Raw genomic sequence first — 18,735 nt, 5'->3', positions numbered from 1 at the left:
GTCTAAGTGGACTAAACAGTACATAGAATGGAAAAAGGCATTTAGGGTTATTGAGAAGTAATGTCTTTGAAGTTCTGTCTATTGTACATATTTATTACAGCAGTTAACATGCTCGCTTGAGTATTGCTTGTCCTACCACAAGATTCTGAGGAATGCCAAAACTGGTGATGACTCTAACTCCTTTAACTTATTCTATACCTAAAACTAACCTTTCTTTTAGGAAATAAACATATTGCTGAGCATTCACAGAATCACAGAATGGTCAGGGTTGGAAGGGACCTCTGGAGACCATCTAGTCCAAACCCCCTGCCAGAGCAGGGTCACCTACGGCAGTTGCACAGGACGGTATCCAGGCGGGTTTGGAATGTCTCCAGAGTGGGAGATATACAACTTCTCTGGGCAGCCTGTGCCAGTGCTCTGCCACCCTCAAAGGAAAGAAGTTCCTTCTCATGTTAAGATGGAACTTCCTACATTCAAGTTTGTGCCCGTTACCTCTTGTCCTGTCACTGGGCACCACTGCAAAAAAGACTGTTCCCATGCCCCTGGCACCCTCCCTTTAAGTATTTGTAAGCATTAATAAGATCCCCCCTCAATCTTCTTTTCTCTAGACTAAAAAGACCCAAGTCCCTCAGCCTTTCCTCATAGGAGAGATGTTCTAATCCCCTAATCATCTTTGTAGCCCTTTGCTGGACCCCTTTCCAGCAGATCCCTGTCCTTCTTGAACTGGAGAGCCCAGAACCGGACACAGTACTCCAGATGTGGCCTCACCAGGGCAGAGAAGAGGGGAAGAATGACCTCACTCGACCTGCTGGCCACACTCTTCTTGATGCACCCCAGGATGCCATTGGCCTTTTTGGCCACCAGGGCACATTGCTGGCTCATGGTCACCCTGTTGTCCACCAGGACTCCCAGGTCCCTTTCCAAAGAGCTGCTCTCCAGGAGGTCAGCCCCCAACCTGTACTGGTGCATGGGGCTATTCCTCCCCAGGTGCAGTACCCTACACTTGCCCTTGTGGAATTTCACAAGGTTTCTCTCTGCCCAACTCTCCAGCCTGTCCAGGTCACGCTGTATGGTGGCACAGCCTTCTGGCGTGTCAGCCACTCCTCCCAGTTTTGTGTCATCAGCAAACTTGCTGATGGTACTCTCTATCCCTTCGTCCTTGTCGTTGATAAATATATTGAACAGGACTGGACCCAGTACTGACCCCTGAGGGACACCACTCATTACTGACCTCCAACTAGACTCTAGCTGAGTGCCCTTCTCTTCATTTTGGGTTTTTAGGCTCTCCTGTCTCAAGCAGCTCAGTGGACGCTTCCTCCCTGAGAGCAAGTGGAGCATACTCTTGAAAGAGGTGGTGTAGGTTCTGGAAAGAACTCAGCCATTCGCTCTTAGCTTGCTGCCTGTGTGCCGGATCACCGCTGAAAATATCCCTGTAAAATGTGCTACGGAGACAAGTAAAAGACAAGCTGTGAGAACACACTGGAAAATTAAGAAGCTGCTCTAATCATAAATCGTGATTAAAGAACACCATTACTTCAGGTAGGTGCAGCTCTAGCCTACCAAATTGCTGCAGTTTGGCAGATGGACAGATACAGCTTTGAGTCTTATTATCTCCGTTTTAATAGGTATATATCTCAACTGGGCCGCAGTTACACCATCGCTACGATGGGGATAAAATCTCATATGCCTATTTCATGACAATGTTATCAGCACCATTAATACAGATTCCGGGGAATTTTTCCTTCAAATGATACCTTCTAATGCTGCACTTCATACTATAATGAGAAAAGCACTGCTGCTCAATTAAATAAAGATACTATTCATTTGCGGGATATAATGTTGAAGGAAACTCTTCAGACTTAGTATTTCTGTCATGCAAGTGCTTAGCAGTAAAACTTGCAGCGATTAAAGAAGCGAACCACTTTCAGACTAATGAAGAATAAATTCATCTCCTTAATGGACTGGAAGGAAAACGCCATTTATTCACTTACTAAACAACTGCTGAACAGAAGGAACTCGGCACTAAGCTGGTAGGCTGCGGTTTGTAAATACTTGAAACAAAATTTTCATCCTGTCTCTACGACTGGTGAAGAAGCTGCCGCTTTTTGTCACATTCAATGGCAGGTTTATGCTTGAGGAATGAAAATGAGACATTAAACAGATCTTCCTCATCTGAAATGTTTGAGTCTGATTCTCTGTTAGAGTGAATTCCAGTTATATTTTCTTTTGATGATTTGCCAGTTCCCCAAAAGTGTAGAGTAACACCTGCCTGATGATCATCCGTCTGCGCTGCTTTTTCACTCAGAACTGTCTCTTTTGATTCCCCACGAGACGCAACACTTCACATTTCCTGCTTTTGCATTAATTCCGTTAGTTTCATTCTTCCAATTATACCTTTAATTAATTCTAAGTTTTTCTTTCATAATATTCCTGGGATGACAGGATCCTCAGGCTTTCACCCAACAAAAACCCGAAAGCAATGAAAAAAGGAATACACACACAAAGGAGACAAATACATCCCTGATCTACGTACAGCACAAAAGCCAACCCAACAGGTTTCTTATAGTGTGTATCAGTCAAGAATTTGCTTCACTCTCTCTTCTTTTGCATTCTAGATTTACAGTATGCCTTTCCTTTATGTAATAAAACCAGTAATACGCTTACCGTACCCCCAAAATATAAATCCAATTAAATTTCAAAACTAAATAAAAAAGATCCTGAAAACTTTACAACGAATGTTTGAGGTCTCATCTCTTGACACTTCTTCCAAATTTCCAGATGTAGTAAAACATTGTGGTGATCACTTCTGACACCACCTGGAAGCCCCCACCTCAGGTCCAGCAGCTGGAATTACAACCCCTTTCTTTACAGTAATTGTATATTTGAGGATAGAATTCTTCCATTCATTCATTTTTCTGCCTCCGATTCTAGTACAAATAAGCATAATGAGATCAGGTTGTTTTAATAAAAAATCATTGCCGTTTTGATTATTTTGCTGCCTTTGATGGCAATAAAAGCTTTGAATGAGTCAGAGGATAAATATTTCTCAAATAAGACGGATGTTCTCACAGGGGACATACTTTGTACATTCGCAACTTAAGTGATACACCATGTAATGATGCACCTTACCAAGACTGTGCATATATGCACAAGTGTGGCAAATCACATTTTAACCATTCTTCTCTCACAAGAGACACACTTTAACTGGAGATTTAAATACCGATGAGCCAAATTTGCATGTGCAAAATGCACATCTAAATCCCAATTTTGTGCACTACCCTTCCTTCCAGTAGATTCCAGAAAATTCTGAGCTTGCAACCCTAAAAATATTAAACTACTCAGAATCTGGCAGGAAAGATGAAGCTAGATTGTAGAGTTCTCTCCATCTCTTCACATAATGGAAATTGCATTTGCTTGGTATTCAGGAATCTCACAGCTCCAAATCAAGATTTCCAGATTTCCTCCTTGGGTACAACTTTCTTCTGGTGACATTCTTTCCTCCCCTCAATGGTTTACCGTTAACACGTTCTAAACTGTTTTATCAGCTTTTAAAATACCTTAGAGATGTTTTAACATGTGAGAAACAATGTATGTTTATCAACTGTATTTTTTAGAAGAGTAACCAACCGTGTTCTTAAGGCTTCAGTCCTCAAGCTGTTCCTCCCTCCTTCTTTCACCTCTTCAATACTTCTGTCATCTTCTCTCCCTGAACAGATATCCAAAGAAGTTCGGTCCTTGCTTTTCATATTTAGCGTGCGTCTCCTCATAGAATATGTTTCTTCTCCATTTCCCGATCCTGCGGGAACCTGACCAGCCCTGCTTCCTTTCAGTTCATCGATACGGTATCTAACAGAGTAGGGATGTGTCTGTGAAACAGATTACTGTGATGGTCACAGTGAGATTCTGCACAGTCTTTACCAGACAGAAGTTGTGGTAGAGGCCTCAAGTATATACATTTGAAAGAGGGGAAAATAAATCAGGGGGAAAACATATTGTATCTTGCTCGTTATATTAAAATCATAGAATGGTTTAGGTTGGAAGGGACCTTAAAGATCATCTAGTTCCAACCCCCCTGCCATGGGTTCCCACCAGCCCAGGTTTCTCAAAGCCCCATCCAACCCAGCCTTGAACACCTCCAGGGATGGGGCAGCCACAGCTTCTCTGGGCAGCCTGCGCCAGGGGCTCACCACCCTCACAGGAAAGAATTGCTTCCTAATATCTAATATAAATTTCCCCTCTTTCAATTTAAAACCACAACCCCTTGTCCTGTCACTCCACTGCCCGATCAAGAGTCCCTCCCCGGCTTTCCTGTACGTCCTCTTTAGGCACTGGAAGGGGCTCTAAGGTCTCCCTGGAGCCTTCTCTTCTCCAGGCTGAACAACCCCAACTTTCTCAGCCTGTCCTTACAGCAGAGGTGCCCCAGCCCTCAGAGCATCTTTGTGGCCCTCCTCTGGACGTGATCCAACAGGTCCATGTCCTTCTTATGTTGGGAGCCCCAGAGCTGGACACAATATTCCAGCTGGGGTCTCACTAGAGTGGAGCAGAGGGGCAGAATCCCCTCACTCGCCCTGCTGGCCACGCTGCTGGGGATGCAGCCCGGGATGGGGTTGGCTTTCTGGGCTGTGAGCGCACGTTGCCAGCTCATGTTGAGCTTCTCATCCACCAACACCCCAAAGTCCTTCTCCTCAGTGCTGCTCTCAGTCCATTCTCCGCCCAGCCTGGATTTGTGCTTAGGATTGCCCCAGCCCATGTGCAATATTAAATGCAATGTGACACATATTATCTTAATTAGTTCCAGGTGTGAGGCACAAGTACCAGTCAGTAGTTTATATTACATTTTTTCTTCCTCCTCCACCCAATATATCTTTCTATAAAAAAGCTGTGAAGGAAACATGCAGCGATGCTGAGTATGATTTTTTTGCCCATGCTGGGAAGTAAACCAGGGGAGGGATGTTATCGGTAGGTATGCACCATGAAAAGAGTTAGAGAACTCTCATCATGCCACGAAATAAGAAAGACAAGGTAGCTGCTCTTGAACTCATCTAACTCAACAGTTACTTGACACATACACCCACTAGCTAAGAAGCTTGCACTCACAGCATTTTAAACATCACAAGAAGCAAGCTGAAAAAGAATGGAATACACAAAAATAGTGGATCCACATTCATATAAGCTACTACAATTATCTTGTAGAACTCCCCCTTTTTAACTCCTTCAGACTGACTGTAATACCTGTTGACCAAGTCCAGGCAGCCGTCATTGACAGCATACACGTGGATTTATTTTGTCCCAGAGAAGTAAGCAGTGTATCTCCTCTCCTTCCATCAAATGAAAAGGGATGGAAATAGACCTCACGAACAATACATTAGAATCTGCGCTGACTTCTGTAACACAAGTTTATTGAAAGCAATGCTTAATCACATGGACTGTAGCTATATATAATCAACCTAAAGTTATCCATAAGCATTTACATGTCACAGATCCACTGCATGGAGACAGATTCTGCAACAAGCACTAAAGCCACTCAGATCCAGTCAGTTTTATTAAAGCAAATTCATTTGCCTCTATACCTGGTCATCCTGTTTCAAACATCCACTTTATTCCAGGGACAGTGCTGTTACTTTATTTACATCTGCAAAATGAAAACTTTCTTCCCTTTTCAGATTTAGACGCATACTAAACCTCAGGGTTTTGTACTGCTTTCCTACGAACAGGGACACTAGGAAGCAAAGCACAAAGCATCTGCTTGGACACTACCGGGGGAAAAAAAAAAAATCCACAAACAAAACCCAAAACCACATAGCCACAGAATTAATTCTTTTTCATATAAATATCACATAGGCAGCTTTAATTTTGGCACATCCTTACTTCTGAGTAAGACTGATTTCCTTCCTTTGAGTGGATCTGTAACTTTAGCACCATTTTAGTCTAGGAAATAAATTTCTACACTACATCCTGTACTTTTATCATCTAAAGACATATGGCATGAGGGGAAAGAAAAATCATAATCATGCTGTATGGCAGTTAACTAAAACCTGGTAATATTCTAGTTCTGATCTTCAGAGAAAAATATAAAACTGATAACACTGTGCAAATTTGTTAACCATCTAGAGAGGCTACGTACTTTTTATCAATGGGCTTCTACATTTTCCCCGTACTACTATTAAATCTCTCTTCAAGGTCAATTGACCCACAGTTTTCCCTCTAAGTAGAGATCAAATGGTTCCCTGCAATGGAGACAGCAGCTCTTTAGATAGTAATGCTTTCTTCACACTCATCTTTGCTGCAGGAAATCATAAGGTGCATCACTGACAGAGACACTTACTTGATTTAAAGTAAGATTCTGCTCTGAAGAGTGACTCCATCCATGACTATGTTTATGTTTATCGCCTCTCAGTAACACTATAACAGATAATTGTTTGAGACAGAAAAGATTATCTTTTCTGGGACGATATCTTCCAAACTCATCCTAAACTGACTTTTCCCTTTCACTGATCATGACTAGTAATAAAGACACTGCAGAAGAAATTATGCCCTCAGAGACACCCACACAACCCCACTCCTCTCCACTAAAGCTGCGCAGTTATAGTCTGGCTTTCTCTCTCGTTGCTGTGACCTTACCCCATCTCACAACATGAGCAACTTGCAGTAGGCGATCACAGTAAGAGTTTTCAAATTTCTGCAAACGTGAATACTTTAAACACATACTACTGTAGGAACCACAAGCATGGATGCTCAGACACAGTAGCAAGGGATAGCTATATAAAACTTGAAACTAGACAGACAAACTTTCAGTCTGACGTAGGACACTGGTGTCTGGATACAGATTCTCATACATCTTGTGTAATTCAGCCATTTGGAGTCACTCCTAACTTTGCTCTGAATGAAGGAGACAGAAGAGAAACAGTTAATTCTTTCTTTTACTCACATCAAATATTCTAAAATGATTTTCCAGTGCTTAGTCAAGATGTCTTGCCTTAACTTATTTCTGAGAGTACACCAGACTTTCAGAGGTTGCTTCCATGGGCTCAGAAAGAGAGTAACAGGAAGCACAACAGTCAAACAGAAATTCTCCTCACAACAACGGAGCAGCCCCATTCTGCCGATCAACGATGAAGTCAAATCCATGTTGGTGAAAGAACAGGTGACAGTGACAGAAAGAAAATCAACAATCCTCTTGTCTTTCACCATAACCCAACCTCATGCCAGAATGTGTAGCTCTGCAGCCATAAGCTTAGCTTTTGTTTTGTTGTATTGTCCTGCAACAACAAAGGCTTATCTCTTAAGCTCTTCTAGTTTTGTGTATGAGGACATTTTTCCCCCCCTCTACTTCCTCCTCCAGTCCACCCAGGATTCTCCCATTTCTGGTACTTTCTTTGTTGAATGAATGTTTCCTCCTTGCTTCAGTCTGCTGTTAACTGCAAGTGCTTAGGCTGCCTTACTGTAAGCACAAAACATAGTTGAAGGAAACAGTTTCCAAAGGGGAATTATTTCTGGTTCAGACCATTTTCAGAACATGAAGCTCACAGTATAACCCCAAACCACTTGTATTGCCTCAGATGAAAAGTGTACACCCTCCCTATGCTTGCACTCCTGCCAATGATCCTATACAAAGAAATGCTGGCTTTTTTCCTACTGTTCTTTTACTCACCAAAATCTAATCGCTCATCAGCTGGGCATGCTTTATCTATCCCCCCAAGGGGAGGTATAGTTTGGATGTTAGGAAAAATTTCTTCACGGGAAGGGCTGTCAAGCATTGGAACAGGCTGCCCAGGGAAGTGGTGGGATCGCCATCTCTGGAGGTGTTTAAAAGATGGGTAGATGTGGTGCTGAGGAACATGGGTTAGTGGTGGTTTTGGCAGTGTTAGGCTGATGGTTGGACTTGATGATCTTAAAGGTCTCTTCCAACCAGAACGATTCTGTGAGTCTATGATTCTATAAAATGGGTTGCAGCGGTACCGCAGAGATGAGCGGCCTTGATTTCAGTGTCAGCCATGCCAGGCTGACCAAGGGGGTGAGCAGGATACGCCAGGTACACACCGATTAATCGCAGCCATCACGCCTCCACCCAACATACTTAAAGACAGGCTGGGATTATTTTCCATTTTCTGTATTTCCCATTATTCCCTGGGATTCAATACACGACAGTGCAATGGAGCACCTTTGGCCCTGGCACTAACAGCACTGAATGAACTTGTATTTAACATCATGCAAATACAACTAAAGACTTCTTTAAAGTTTCATTCCAAATAAAGCATAAAATACGAATGTGATAGTGACAGCTCGTGTCCCCTGCCATACTTTTATTTCTGTATTCTTCAAATACCCGCATCAGCAAGACAAAGAGCTGGACAGATTTTTGAGAAGATGTCACTGTGTTTCAGAGGTAACAAGTCATTTTATAGCAAAACCTCCTATGCTAATAGCTTCTGTAAGCTGAGGCTGGAAAGTGCACTGCCTAGTGATGTGCTCCAGGGCACCATAAGGGCTGACAGAGAGAAAGAAAAAGAGAGGGGGTGGGGGGGTGGGGAAAGGAGAGAGAGAGACTCCCCGCCTCCTTAACAGCAAGCAAACAAACCACAAAATGATAGCCAGCTGAGAAACGTTTTGAAAGGGGGAAAAGAAAAGCATATCTTAAAATTAACTTTCAGAGACATTAGGAATATTAACCAATTCAAACATGTACTAAAGGACTGAAGAGAAAAAATATGTTAAGTTAAATTTCTGTTAAAAAAAAATAAACTTCATTTAAGCGTTGGCATTGCCACCCCAATTTTCTGCACCAAATTTGTCCCAAGGAAAGATTCTCTGAGACAAATTTGAGAAAGGGAAAAAAAGTAAGCTATGCTTGATTGGATGAGATTTCCAAGGAGTTACTACAACGCCACTATAGATAAAAAGTCTTTTTGTAAAAAGCCTTTCAACTAGTGCTTCAGTAAGGCAATTAGTATCCAGTATTATGGACAATTTGTAAACTGACAAATTCCTTTTTAATCATCCTGTATTTTGGACATTTGCTACTTTACTGTTATGAGCATTGACACTTGTCTTCTCAGGCCAGCCAAAGCTCTGCTGCAAAACCCATGAATTGAAATAGATAGCGTAGCCCTACAACCATGAGACTCTCACCCTACTGAAATAGAAGCATAAACCACCATTCTTCCGCCGCCAGTCATTTTTTACTTAAAAATGGGGATGATGGTGGTGTATTTTTCAACAGTGTTTAGAATTCCCTCAGTAGCCACGATCTCTATTTAGTTGTGCCTTTCTTGGTAAGAACCATTACATTTTCCGTCCCCTCAGTTGCCAGTGCTCAGGCCTCCCCATAATATCAAATACCTAGATTCTTGAAATGGCCATGTTCCAACCATCACTTCATATGAGAAAATGGCTTAACGACACAAATTACCTTTCAAAATTTATGCAGAAGCGAAGAACTCATACAAAAATTCCCAATGCAGAATATTTCCCTCAAAAGTAGATTTCCAAACAAACACGTGTTTACTAACAGAACCAGAGGAGATTGCTCCGACATCTTCACAAGAGCACGTGGTTTATGGGCAGACTAGGACCTGAAAAATTAGGCATTTCACAAGGTTAACAAGATTGCCGTTACAGGCAGTAACACTATAAAAGCAAGAGACGAGTTCTTATTTGCCCTTCCCCCACCCTCCCTAACTAATCTATTCAGATAAATTGTCATGGCAACTTGATTTATACACCAAGGATACTAGCAAAGACAAGTCAGTTCCCCTCGGGAGAGCTTGCGTACAGAAAGAGCCCTGCCCATTCTGATGCTGGCCAAGCCTAAAGCTAAATGCCCTTCCCTGTTACAGGCTCACCGCGTGCTACCAGAGCAACTTCTCTCTGCAGTGTTACTCCCTGCCAGACACTCTTGCTCACGTTGCGGCCATAAGCCTCCGGTTTATGCCAAAGACAAGACTGCATCGTTTGGAAAGAGTCCTACCTCGTGTATTTTACTAGCTTTTACTAAATGTGAGTTGAGTTCAAAAAGAAATCATGGCCATTCAGAAATTAAGAATTCGGTAAGAATAGTATTTTCCTTATTGAGGAAGCACATATATTTACCGACTGTAACTCGAGTGGTTCAGTAAAAAGTACAACTTCATGTTGGATGACAGCAGTAAAGACCATATTTCTTTCAGATCTCCACAGTGTCTTCAGAAGAGCAAAAAGCACAGAACAAATTAATTTTTTTTTCCCTTCACTTGGAGTCACGTTTCATGTAACCTTTTTTCCTTTATATATATATATATATATATATATATATATATATGAAGACAAGCAGTAATTTTGCAGTATTTTTAGAGAATGTAAGAGAACTGTACTAACATATGCTATACATAAGATCTCTTGGCATAGGCAGTAGCATAAACACTTCCACTCCATCAGCTGAAGTTTTTATATGACAGCCACATAAACTATCCTGGACTGGCTACGCAGGCTCTTATCTCAGCATGAGCACTGATTGGGGCATCCAACATCCCTCTCCCCAAATGCCGTACCTACCGTGTGCAGTGGAACGCACTCTTTCAAAGAGACACTGGACTTGCTGCGTGTACTGAACATAACGGATATTCTCCTATGATGCTCAGTAGGCTGACTGACCCTCATATTAATGACAAGCAGAGCTACCCTGAAAAACGTGTAAACACATACCGAAAGAGCGAAGATCTAATTCTTCCATGAATTTTTAAGACTGCTTTCTTTGTAACAGAAAATCCTTTGCAAATTCAAACTTGGCCCTAGAAGTGCAGCAGGCAATACGCAATTTTAAAAAAATAAACACATACCACAGCAGATAAATAGGCATTTATTAAAGTTCACCTCAAAACAAACAAAAATTATAATGGACATTAAGGCATCTTCTATTCAGTAACCGTTCATATAGTAGAGATGACTTCTCTTTCCGATACGAGAGCAGATTAGGGAAAAAAAAAGAAAGTTCTCCCAACACCTTTGGCAGAATGCTGAGTCCTTCCCACTGTCCCACCACTCAGGCAGCAAACCCCTCCAAGGAATGCCCATTTTTCCAGTCAAATAGCTACAAAATCCCAACACTCACCGAGACATGTGCAAGAAAGCACTTTTCTCTCCCCTCAGACATCCGACCTTCTGCAAAGATGCATGCTGGAGAAAGACTAACAGATGGATACCGCAGAGAATAAAGAAGACATACTCCTGCTGTAACCACTCATTTTTGAGCAGACTAGAACATTTGGCCTTGCTTTTGCTAGTATTTACTATTTCAGCCAGTAACTAGTGAAAACGGGACCACAAGCTCTAGTCTGTATTGCAATGTAACAATTTTTATGTTCTCCTTCTACATTCATATTAGATAAACAAATGACAAAGGTCTTGTTTCCAAGGAATAATTTATTTTGATGAATTATGCTGTCAAGTGACTAATCACTGTTATAGTGCTTTTTTCTTCAATTGGAATAAGAACATCAGGAAATGTTTACAGTATCACTGGGTTCACTATAACAGGATTTTACTACAGAGTAGAATATAAATTAATAAACACTGCATATAGCACTATTCACTTCACCACATTGTCTCTCTCTCTATCCTTTGTCACATTCTAACCTTCATTTAAGGCAAGTTTGTTTTGTTTTGTTTTCCAAAGAAGACCACATAGTCTCTAGATAAACTTTTGTGACTAGATTTGCGAGTTAGGAAATTGAGCTTTATAAAATGTTTACTTCAACAAGTACGAAAGTTATTAAGAGAAAGATGGTGACCCAAAATTGCACTGTATTAAAAGGTGGAGTTTCCTTGTACCAAAGTCCTTTATTCATCATCTTTAGAACCAGTTTTGCTTAACTATAAAAGAGACACAAAAAGAAAGTATTCAAAGTTTAGACTGCCATTCCATTTATTAGGAAACAAGAACAACATTATCTCCATCTTACATAGAACACATTTAATTAATAATACAGACTGATTGTGCTACTGTACCAAGAGACTGAAAAGCATAAAAAAAAATTCTTAACTTCAACACTAAATAAGCTTATTTCCTGAATGTGAAAGTTGATTTAAAAAACAAAAAACAAAAAAACAAAAAAAACCCCAACAAACCACCACCAAAAAACCCCCAGAAAAACCTCAGGGTACTGTTTCTATTTAATTTGAAGACTCCGCCACCAGCTCTCCAAAATAAAAAAGGTGAAGTAATGGAAAAAGTATCTCCACACATCTCTGAGAGAATTCCCATATAGAGATTTACACAATAAAAACCAGACATTAATTTACTATTTCTCTCTTTTTTTAAAGCTAAGTTTATAAACGTAGTGCATCTATTGTGCAATCAATCTGGAATCCAAGACATCCACTACAAATAGCCACTTTTAACTCAGAAGGATCTGCCCCAAACCACCATCATCATTTACTTGCTCTTATTTAACAACTGGAACCGGTGTTAGGTCTTACACCGACAATTACTTATAGTTGCATAAAATAAAATAGTTTGCTTTCAAAATTGTCAAGCAGCTATACTGATTTCCACTGAATCAGCAAAGACAAGAGGGAGCAAGTAGAAAAAAATTATTCACTGGAGGAGTTGTGGCAGAAAATGCTCAGGCTTGTAGGAGATAGCAAGGTGCTCCCACTTAGGACAGTCCCCTTTTTCGGCTTACTTATCCATTGCCCTCCAGAACCTTGCAGCACCACTAACTCTATTTTACGTCTTGTTGCCATATGAAGACAGAATATTTGCAGTGCACTTGGCCAGCAAAGCTCTCTCATCATAAAATTAAAATTGAATTGCTCAATAAATAAAAAAGAAATACTAACCCAACAAAGTTCAGAGAAGGAATCTGTCCTTCTGACCCTAATATTCAGAAGGACTAAGCGTTTTAGAGCCTTTGAGAAATATGTAAATTAGAATCCAAAATGACCAACAGGTCTTACTATTCCTTGCAAATCTTTTTAACGTTAAAAAAAGATAACTTGAAAATACTTACATGCTGGATGCATATAGAAATGAATAAGACACCACAGTAAAATCCAAACAAAGTTAGGCAGAAAAGCAAGAAAAAAAAAATTGGATTAGTTTTCTTCAGATATAAGTATAAATTACTTTTAATGTACATACATAGTATTTTCATAATACTGCGTATAATACAGTCATGTTACCTTAATTACGTCCACCCAGTTCCATCCTCGTGGAAGCTCCCCTTTGTTATCTGCAAAATAAGAAGTTTTTATTTTCAACACACAAGGCAAGGGGAATCTTTATCTTTCTTTAAAATCAAATCAATCACAAAATTCTAAAGATACAAAACCCTTAATTTCTTCACTACAAATCCATGAGGAGAAAAATAAATCTTAATGTCACTTCAGTCCATCTGACATTTAATTCAGAATGCAACTCCAACATGAGCTGTGCTGACCAGCAATGATGCATTCTGTCAAAGAACAAAATTTTATGCAGCTTTTCCTTTATATGGTCAACATTTAATCTGCCAATTATACATTAGGTTAGGTCAATTATATGCAGAAATTGCTATCACAGGGTACAACTTATTTCTGCAATAGAACAGTATTATCCAGAAAATTATTAAAAATTGAGGCTGAACCCATAAAAGTCATCAGCAGGATTAGTTGAAATATCGAACACTTTTCAATCAAAAACCTACCATTTCATTGAAAGCATAAAGTATCTGCAGAAGCACCTATATTCTGAGGATATAAACTAAATCAAATGTTTTATTTTGGGTTCCAAAAAAATACCTTGATTTAGAAATTACATTTTTAATAATGTGAATTATTTACAAGGGCCCAGCAACAAACCACATCTTTTGTTGAAAGTGAATTTTTCAAAGTCCCAAATGCTCTCCTCCCACAAGTATTTTTTTAAAATTTCACTTTTGTCACAAATTGAAATAAAAAAATAAAACAAAACCAATGACATCTTGAAGTCCCTACTCTATGGAAAGTCGCTGTGACCAGAACTACCGTCTCAGGCAAGAACAATTCATGAAAACCAAGGAAAACAGAGACCACAGACTTAAAGTAGTTAATCTTATAAACACATGACTAAAGATTCCAACTCTAGCCAGATGTCACTGCTATAAAATTTGGATTTTCATACTGCTCAAACAAAACAACATTATAGTGAACAAACCTGTTTTATCAGCTAGTTTTCGTTTCTGGGTTTTGGATAACTGCTCCTTTTTGTCTTTTTTCTTACTTGCTGGCACGTCAGGAGTTCCAATTGCAATACTATTGCTTACTGAAGTCTGAAAAGGATAAAAATGGTTGTTAATGTGTTAGTCCCACAGATACTTCTGTGTGTGCTTACCAAATCTGATGTACTGAAATATCTTGACTGTCAGAAAGAAGCACTGCTGTCAGCAGTCTGCAGCTTTTAATCAACATATAATCATAACTGTAGCTTTTAAAAGCATGTGTTGGGGACTGGAATTATTCCCTTTCAGAGTTGCAAAGGGCACCTCTTACACTTTTTAAATTTAATCATGGAGTGTGATTTAGTCTGAAGGGATTCAGACTTCCCAAACGTGGAAACTGTTCCCTCTTTCTCAGAGCAAACCTGCAGCACCACAATGGCCAATAGTGTCCCTGCACAACATAGAAGCCACAAATAGACCCAGCCTGACTCATTCAAGACCCTGGAGGTGCACTTATGCAATCCATTGCATCCTGGGAAGGCTGCAGTAATTTACCCCCAAGCAGACGCCTTTAATCTCTGTTTCAGCCCTCTTTAGTTTTGCTTCTGTTCCAAGTCTCCATTTTTATGTCACTTTGTGGGGTAGAACTGCAGCCCAGAAACATTTTGATATAACAGCAAAATAACAATTAAATATAATAATTGTGGCACCATACTCTGTGTGTCACTGTTTAGCCACTTACACGTGTATACCCAATATACTGATTAACAACTTAAAGACAGAACTAGGAAGTATTTAGAGTTGTAATAACCATATTTTACAGTTTCAAAAGCAAGAGATTAAAATCTGAATTTATCTACTTACCACAGTGTTAACTGGTTGATTTTCCATTAACAACTCTTTATTATCTTTGGCATATTCAAAAAGTGTGTATGTCATAGCAGTTCCAAGATTCGCTTCAACTTCTACCATTAACTTATCCAATATACTTCGCTTAATAGCTGAAGATCTAAAAGAAACCATAAAATTCAACTATAATCTAGACAGATCAAGAAAAGCTTGTCAACCAAAAAGTCCCCACATACAAGGCTATGGAGTGAAGCTGTCATAAATACTTACATTGTGTTGTTGAAGAAAGCATCCATTGATATGACTGGTGCTGTTTGTGGATACGTTTCCGGCCAAGAAACTTCTATTAGAAAGGCTTTGGGATCTCCATTTTCACCTATCTGAAGGGAAAAGAAAAACTTTATAGATCAACAGTTCCAGTCACTTATTAAGCATTACAATGCCAATATGCAATTCTTTCACTTCTTTAAGGCTATCCAAATTTCTTAAGATAACAACCATTTTCGTAAAGTTATCAAGTCAGAAAATAAAGCTGTTATCTATAAAAGGTATTAAATTTATGACATCAATTTTAACCTCTATCCTGCAGTTTTCATCCTAGGAAAAGCAGCAGAAACATTCAAAGCTCTTTTTATGGTGTGGGGTTTTTTTTTAATCACTTGGTTTTAAAAGCTACTTTGTAGCATCTGCAAGCCAAATATTATACAACCATACATGAGAACAGAAAAGATGAAGCCGCCTTTTTCCCCCCACACATCCAAGCTCAGAGCAATATGAAAACAAACCACAAGACAGCATTGAAATACCGACAATGATAAACTAGTGACCTAAGAGAGCAAAAATAATAGACAAAAATTTCAATATTTACGTCTCATCTCTACAGATATTTTATTTCATTATAAGAAAGAATGAGTAGTAAAAGATTTAAGAAGTCAGCAGAATGCGACTGGATAAAAAAAAGCATAACAAAAAAAAGGCACACTTTACCATAAATAATCTTGCACATCAAACCAATTTAGTGAACCCAAATTATATATATAATCCCTAAAATTATGTTAAAATAAATAAAAACACCTCTTTTAGAGGTGCAATGATACATTGTGATTTGTTAATTTATTAATTAAGAGATCATCTACAGTGTTGCAATCCAGTTCCCACGGCTGCCTCAAAGAGAACTGGTGGTACGGTTTACAGAGTTATCTCAGGAAAGCATTGTCTGCGCACTGAGCAGATTCATACAGAAAGCTGCGTGCCCACTTGCACTATGTCTTCTTGTAATATAAATTCTTCCTCGTGGGAAAGATGCATGATTGCTTTGACACTAAGTTTTACAGTATTTAAATTGAGTTCTAGATTTTGACAATTATTTTTCATCTAATAAAAATTAGCAACGACCAAAGCTAGTAAAATGGGGAATGATACACTGTAAACTTGTAGGCATGTCACCTTTCCTCTGTTGAGGAAATTAAATTTGCTAATAATGGTCCTACCAGTGAAGGAAGGCTGCACTTAGAATCATAGAATCAGTGAGGTTGGAAGGGACCTTTAAGATCATCAAGTCCACTTACATGAAATGGATTCAAGTGCTATTAATTAAATCGACTTATCTCATTGCAATTGCTGATGTTATTTGGAAGTTACTTGAGAAGTCACAAAAAGGTTATTTTAGATGCCTCCTCCTCCCCACTACAGAGATTTGGCATTTTCAAAAGTCTCCTTTCTGTCTCATGGGTACCTAAGTTTTAATCAGGAAAGTTCTCTGGCAGTCCAAATATCTGCCTCGCTCCATGCCCAGAAGAACTTGCAGGTCTCTATATCTGAGAAAGCAGGCAAGAATTTCATGCCAGAATCTAATCACGTATCTATAGCTCAGCACTCCCTGTATGTGTCTGCTGAGCAGATCATATCAGTGCACATATCTCTTTAGCAGGTAAACAAGGCATGTCAACTACCTCTGGACAAGAGACTAGAACCTCATAACTAAGCAATAAGGAAGGGTCAGAGCTTTACATATAAGAGTAAAGTGAGACATAAGATTATAAGTAATTTGTGACTGGCTAGCTTAAGTATTACTCAGTATGCTGGCTCCTTCAGCCAATTTGACAGTTCTAGCTATGCAGTACGTAGATGTCTAAGTAGGATACCTAATTAAGGGATAATAAAACTGTGCTGAGAGCAGGTTCCTAAATATTATGCATTTTGCTATCAAGCATCATCATACCAAAGATCCCGAAACAATGGCCTACGGATCTAGCCTTCTGTCATAGTTTCAGGTGGGATAGAGTTAACTTTCTTACTGGCAGCTGGTATAGTGCTATGTTTTGGATTTGGGACAGGAAATAGTGTCAATAGCGCACTGGTGGGTTTGGTTGTTGCTGAGCTCTCAAGGCCTTTTCTGCTCCTCACACCGCCCCACCAGCAATGGACTGGGAGGCACAAGGGGTTGGGAGGGGACACAGCCAGGACAGTTGACCCCAACTGACCAAAGGGATATTCCACACCATGTGACATCATGCTCAGTATATAAAGCTGGGGAAAGAGGAGAGGATTTTCGGAGCAAGGCATCTGTCTTCCCAAGTGACTGTTACGTGTGACGGAGCCCTGCTTTCCTGGGGATGGCTGAACACCCGCTTGACCATGGGAAGCAGGGAATGAATTCCTTGTTTTGCTTTGCTTGCATGCGCGGCTTTTGTTCCACCTATTAAACTGTCTTTATCCCAACCCATGAGTTTTTTCTCATTTTACTGTTCTGATTCTCTCCCCCCATCCGAACTGGGGGGAGTGAGCGAGCAGCTGCGTTGTCTTATCTGCCGGCTGGGGTTAAACCATGATACCGTTACTGCCCATCAAATAATCTTTTTTTTTTTTTTTTTTTTTTTTTTTTTTCAGAAAAACCCTGCTATGTCAACTACAAGGCGGCCAAGTAACTTCGAAGGGGGGGAAGACTGCGCTGTGGCGATGGGCAGACCTTCACCGTGCCTTACCCTGTACTGGAAAGACACCGGGCTCAGCTCCCTGAAGCAGAGATCTCCCTCGTAGATAGAGCGCAGCGCTTCCAGCTCCATCTGCGGCAGCGGGCAGAGAAGGGGGTTACCCATTCCGGCCCCAACACGAAGCCCGCACCCAACCGCGGCCGGTTTGCGAAGCTGTGCACGGCCCCGCCGGTTTCCCGCCCTCACCCCGGCCCCTCTCAAGCCCCACCACCGCCCGCCTCCCTCCTCCCCGCCTCCTCGTTCCCTCCCGCTCCCCGCCACCTGGGCCGCCTCCCCTTCCGAGGCCGGTGCGGAGGAGCCTCCCGGGCCGGCTCCCCCTCACGGCCTCCCCGCCCAGCGCGGGCAGGGCCCCGGGGCTCACCTCCTGGTCCTCGTTGGCCGCCATGGCGCGCGGAGACCCCGCCCTTCCCCTTACGGCCGGCGGGGCGGGGCGGGCCCGGCTGTTGCGGACGCGGCCCCGCCGGTGTCCCGACGGACACACCTCCCCTGAGGGGCAGCACGGGTCACGCGGCCGCTCTCTGCTATTGGTCTCCGCTTCCCGTCGTCACCCCCTCCCTGCCTTCCTATTGGCCGGCTGCGCTAGGCTCACCTTTCTGCTTTCTTTCGCTAACTGGCTCCTTCGGCAGTGACGCAACCGCGCGGACCCTCCCTGACTGGCCCGGCGGTGGAGCGCAGGCGCCGATTGGTCGCTTCTGCTGTCCTTCGCCACGCCCGCCACTCGCTTCCTGAGGCGACGGCCC

General features: G+C 41.2%; 1 protein-coding gene across 2 annotated transcripts; it reads right to left on the bottom strand.

Annotated features, from left to right (window-relative positions):
• Positions 1-10,818: 10,818 nt before the first annotated feature.
• On the bottom strand, positions 10,819-18,445 carry RWDD4 (RWD domain containing 4). 2 transcript variants are annotated; one of them, XM_082482369.1, is made up of 7 exons: positions 18,357-18,445; positions 17,987-18,067; positions 15,273-15,382; positions 15,018-15,162; positions 14,150-14,264; positions 13,159-13,208; positions 10,819-11,847 (listed from the first exon to the last, which is right to left on the bottom strand). In XM_082482369.1, exons 1-7 carry the CDS (start codon positions 18,378-18,380, stop codon positions 11,815-11,817), a joined length of 558 nt encoding a protein of 185 aa, XP_082338495.1. In that variant the 5' UTR covers positions 18,381-18,445; the 3' UTR covers positions 10,819-11,814. The 2 variants fall into 2 exon arrangements, with proteins under 2 accessions (XP_082338495.1, XP_082338494.1); XM_082482368.1 differs by lacking the exon at positions 10,819-11,847 and adding an exon at positions 11,895-12,989.
• Between the last annotated feature and the right edge of the window lie 290 nt (positions 18,446-18,735).

The sequence above is a fragment of the Vanellus vanellus genome (assembly GCF_965231255.1).
Source record: "Vanellus vanellus genome assembly, chromosome: 4".
Classification (NCBI taxonomy): Eukaryota; Metazoa; Chordata; class Aves; order Charadriiformes; family Charadriidae; genus Vanellus; species Vanellus vanellus.
The sequence above is the reverse complement of the archived record's forward strand: the minus strand, read 5'-3'. Positions and strand labels throughout refer to the sequence as shown.

Excerpts from the sequence above, each read along its gene's own strand:
- RWDD4 (XM_082482368.1), bottom strand. The coding sequence starts at position 18,380 with ATGGCGGCCAACGAGGACCAGGAG. Across the intron at positions 18,068-18,356 it reads CGGCCAACGAGGACCAGGAG|ATGGAGCTGGAAGCGCTGCG; the intron begins GTGAGCCCCGGG and ends CCGCTGCCGCAG. Across the intron at positions 12,990-13,158 it reads ACTGGGTGGACGTAATTAAG|CATGTAAGTATTTTCAAGTT; the intron begins GTAACATGACTG and ends ATATGCATCCAG.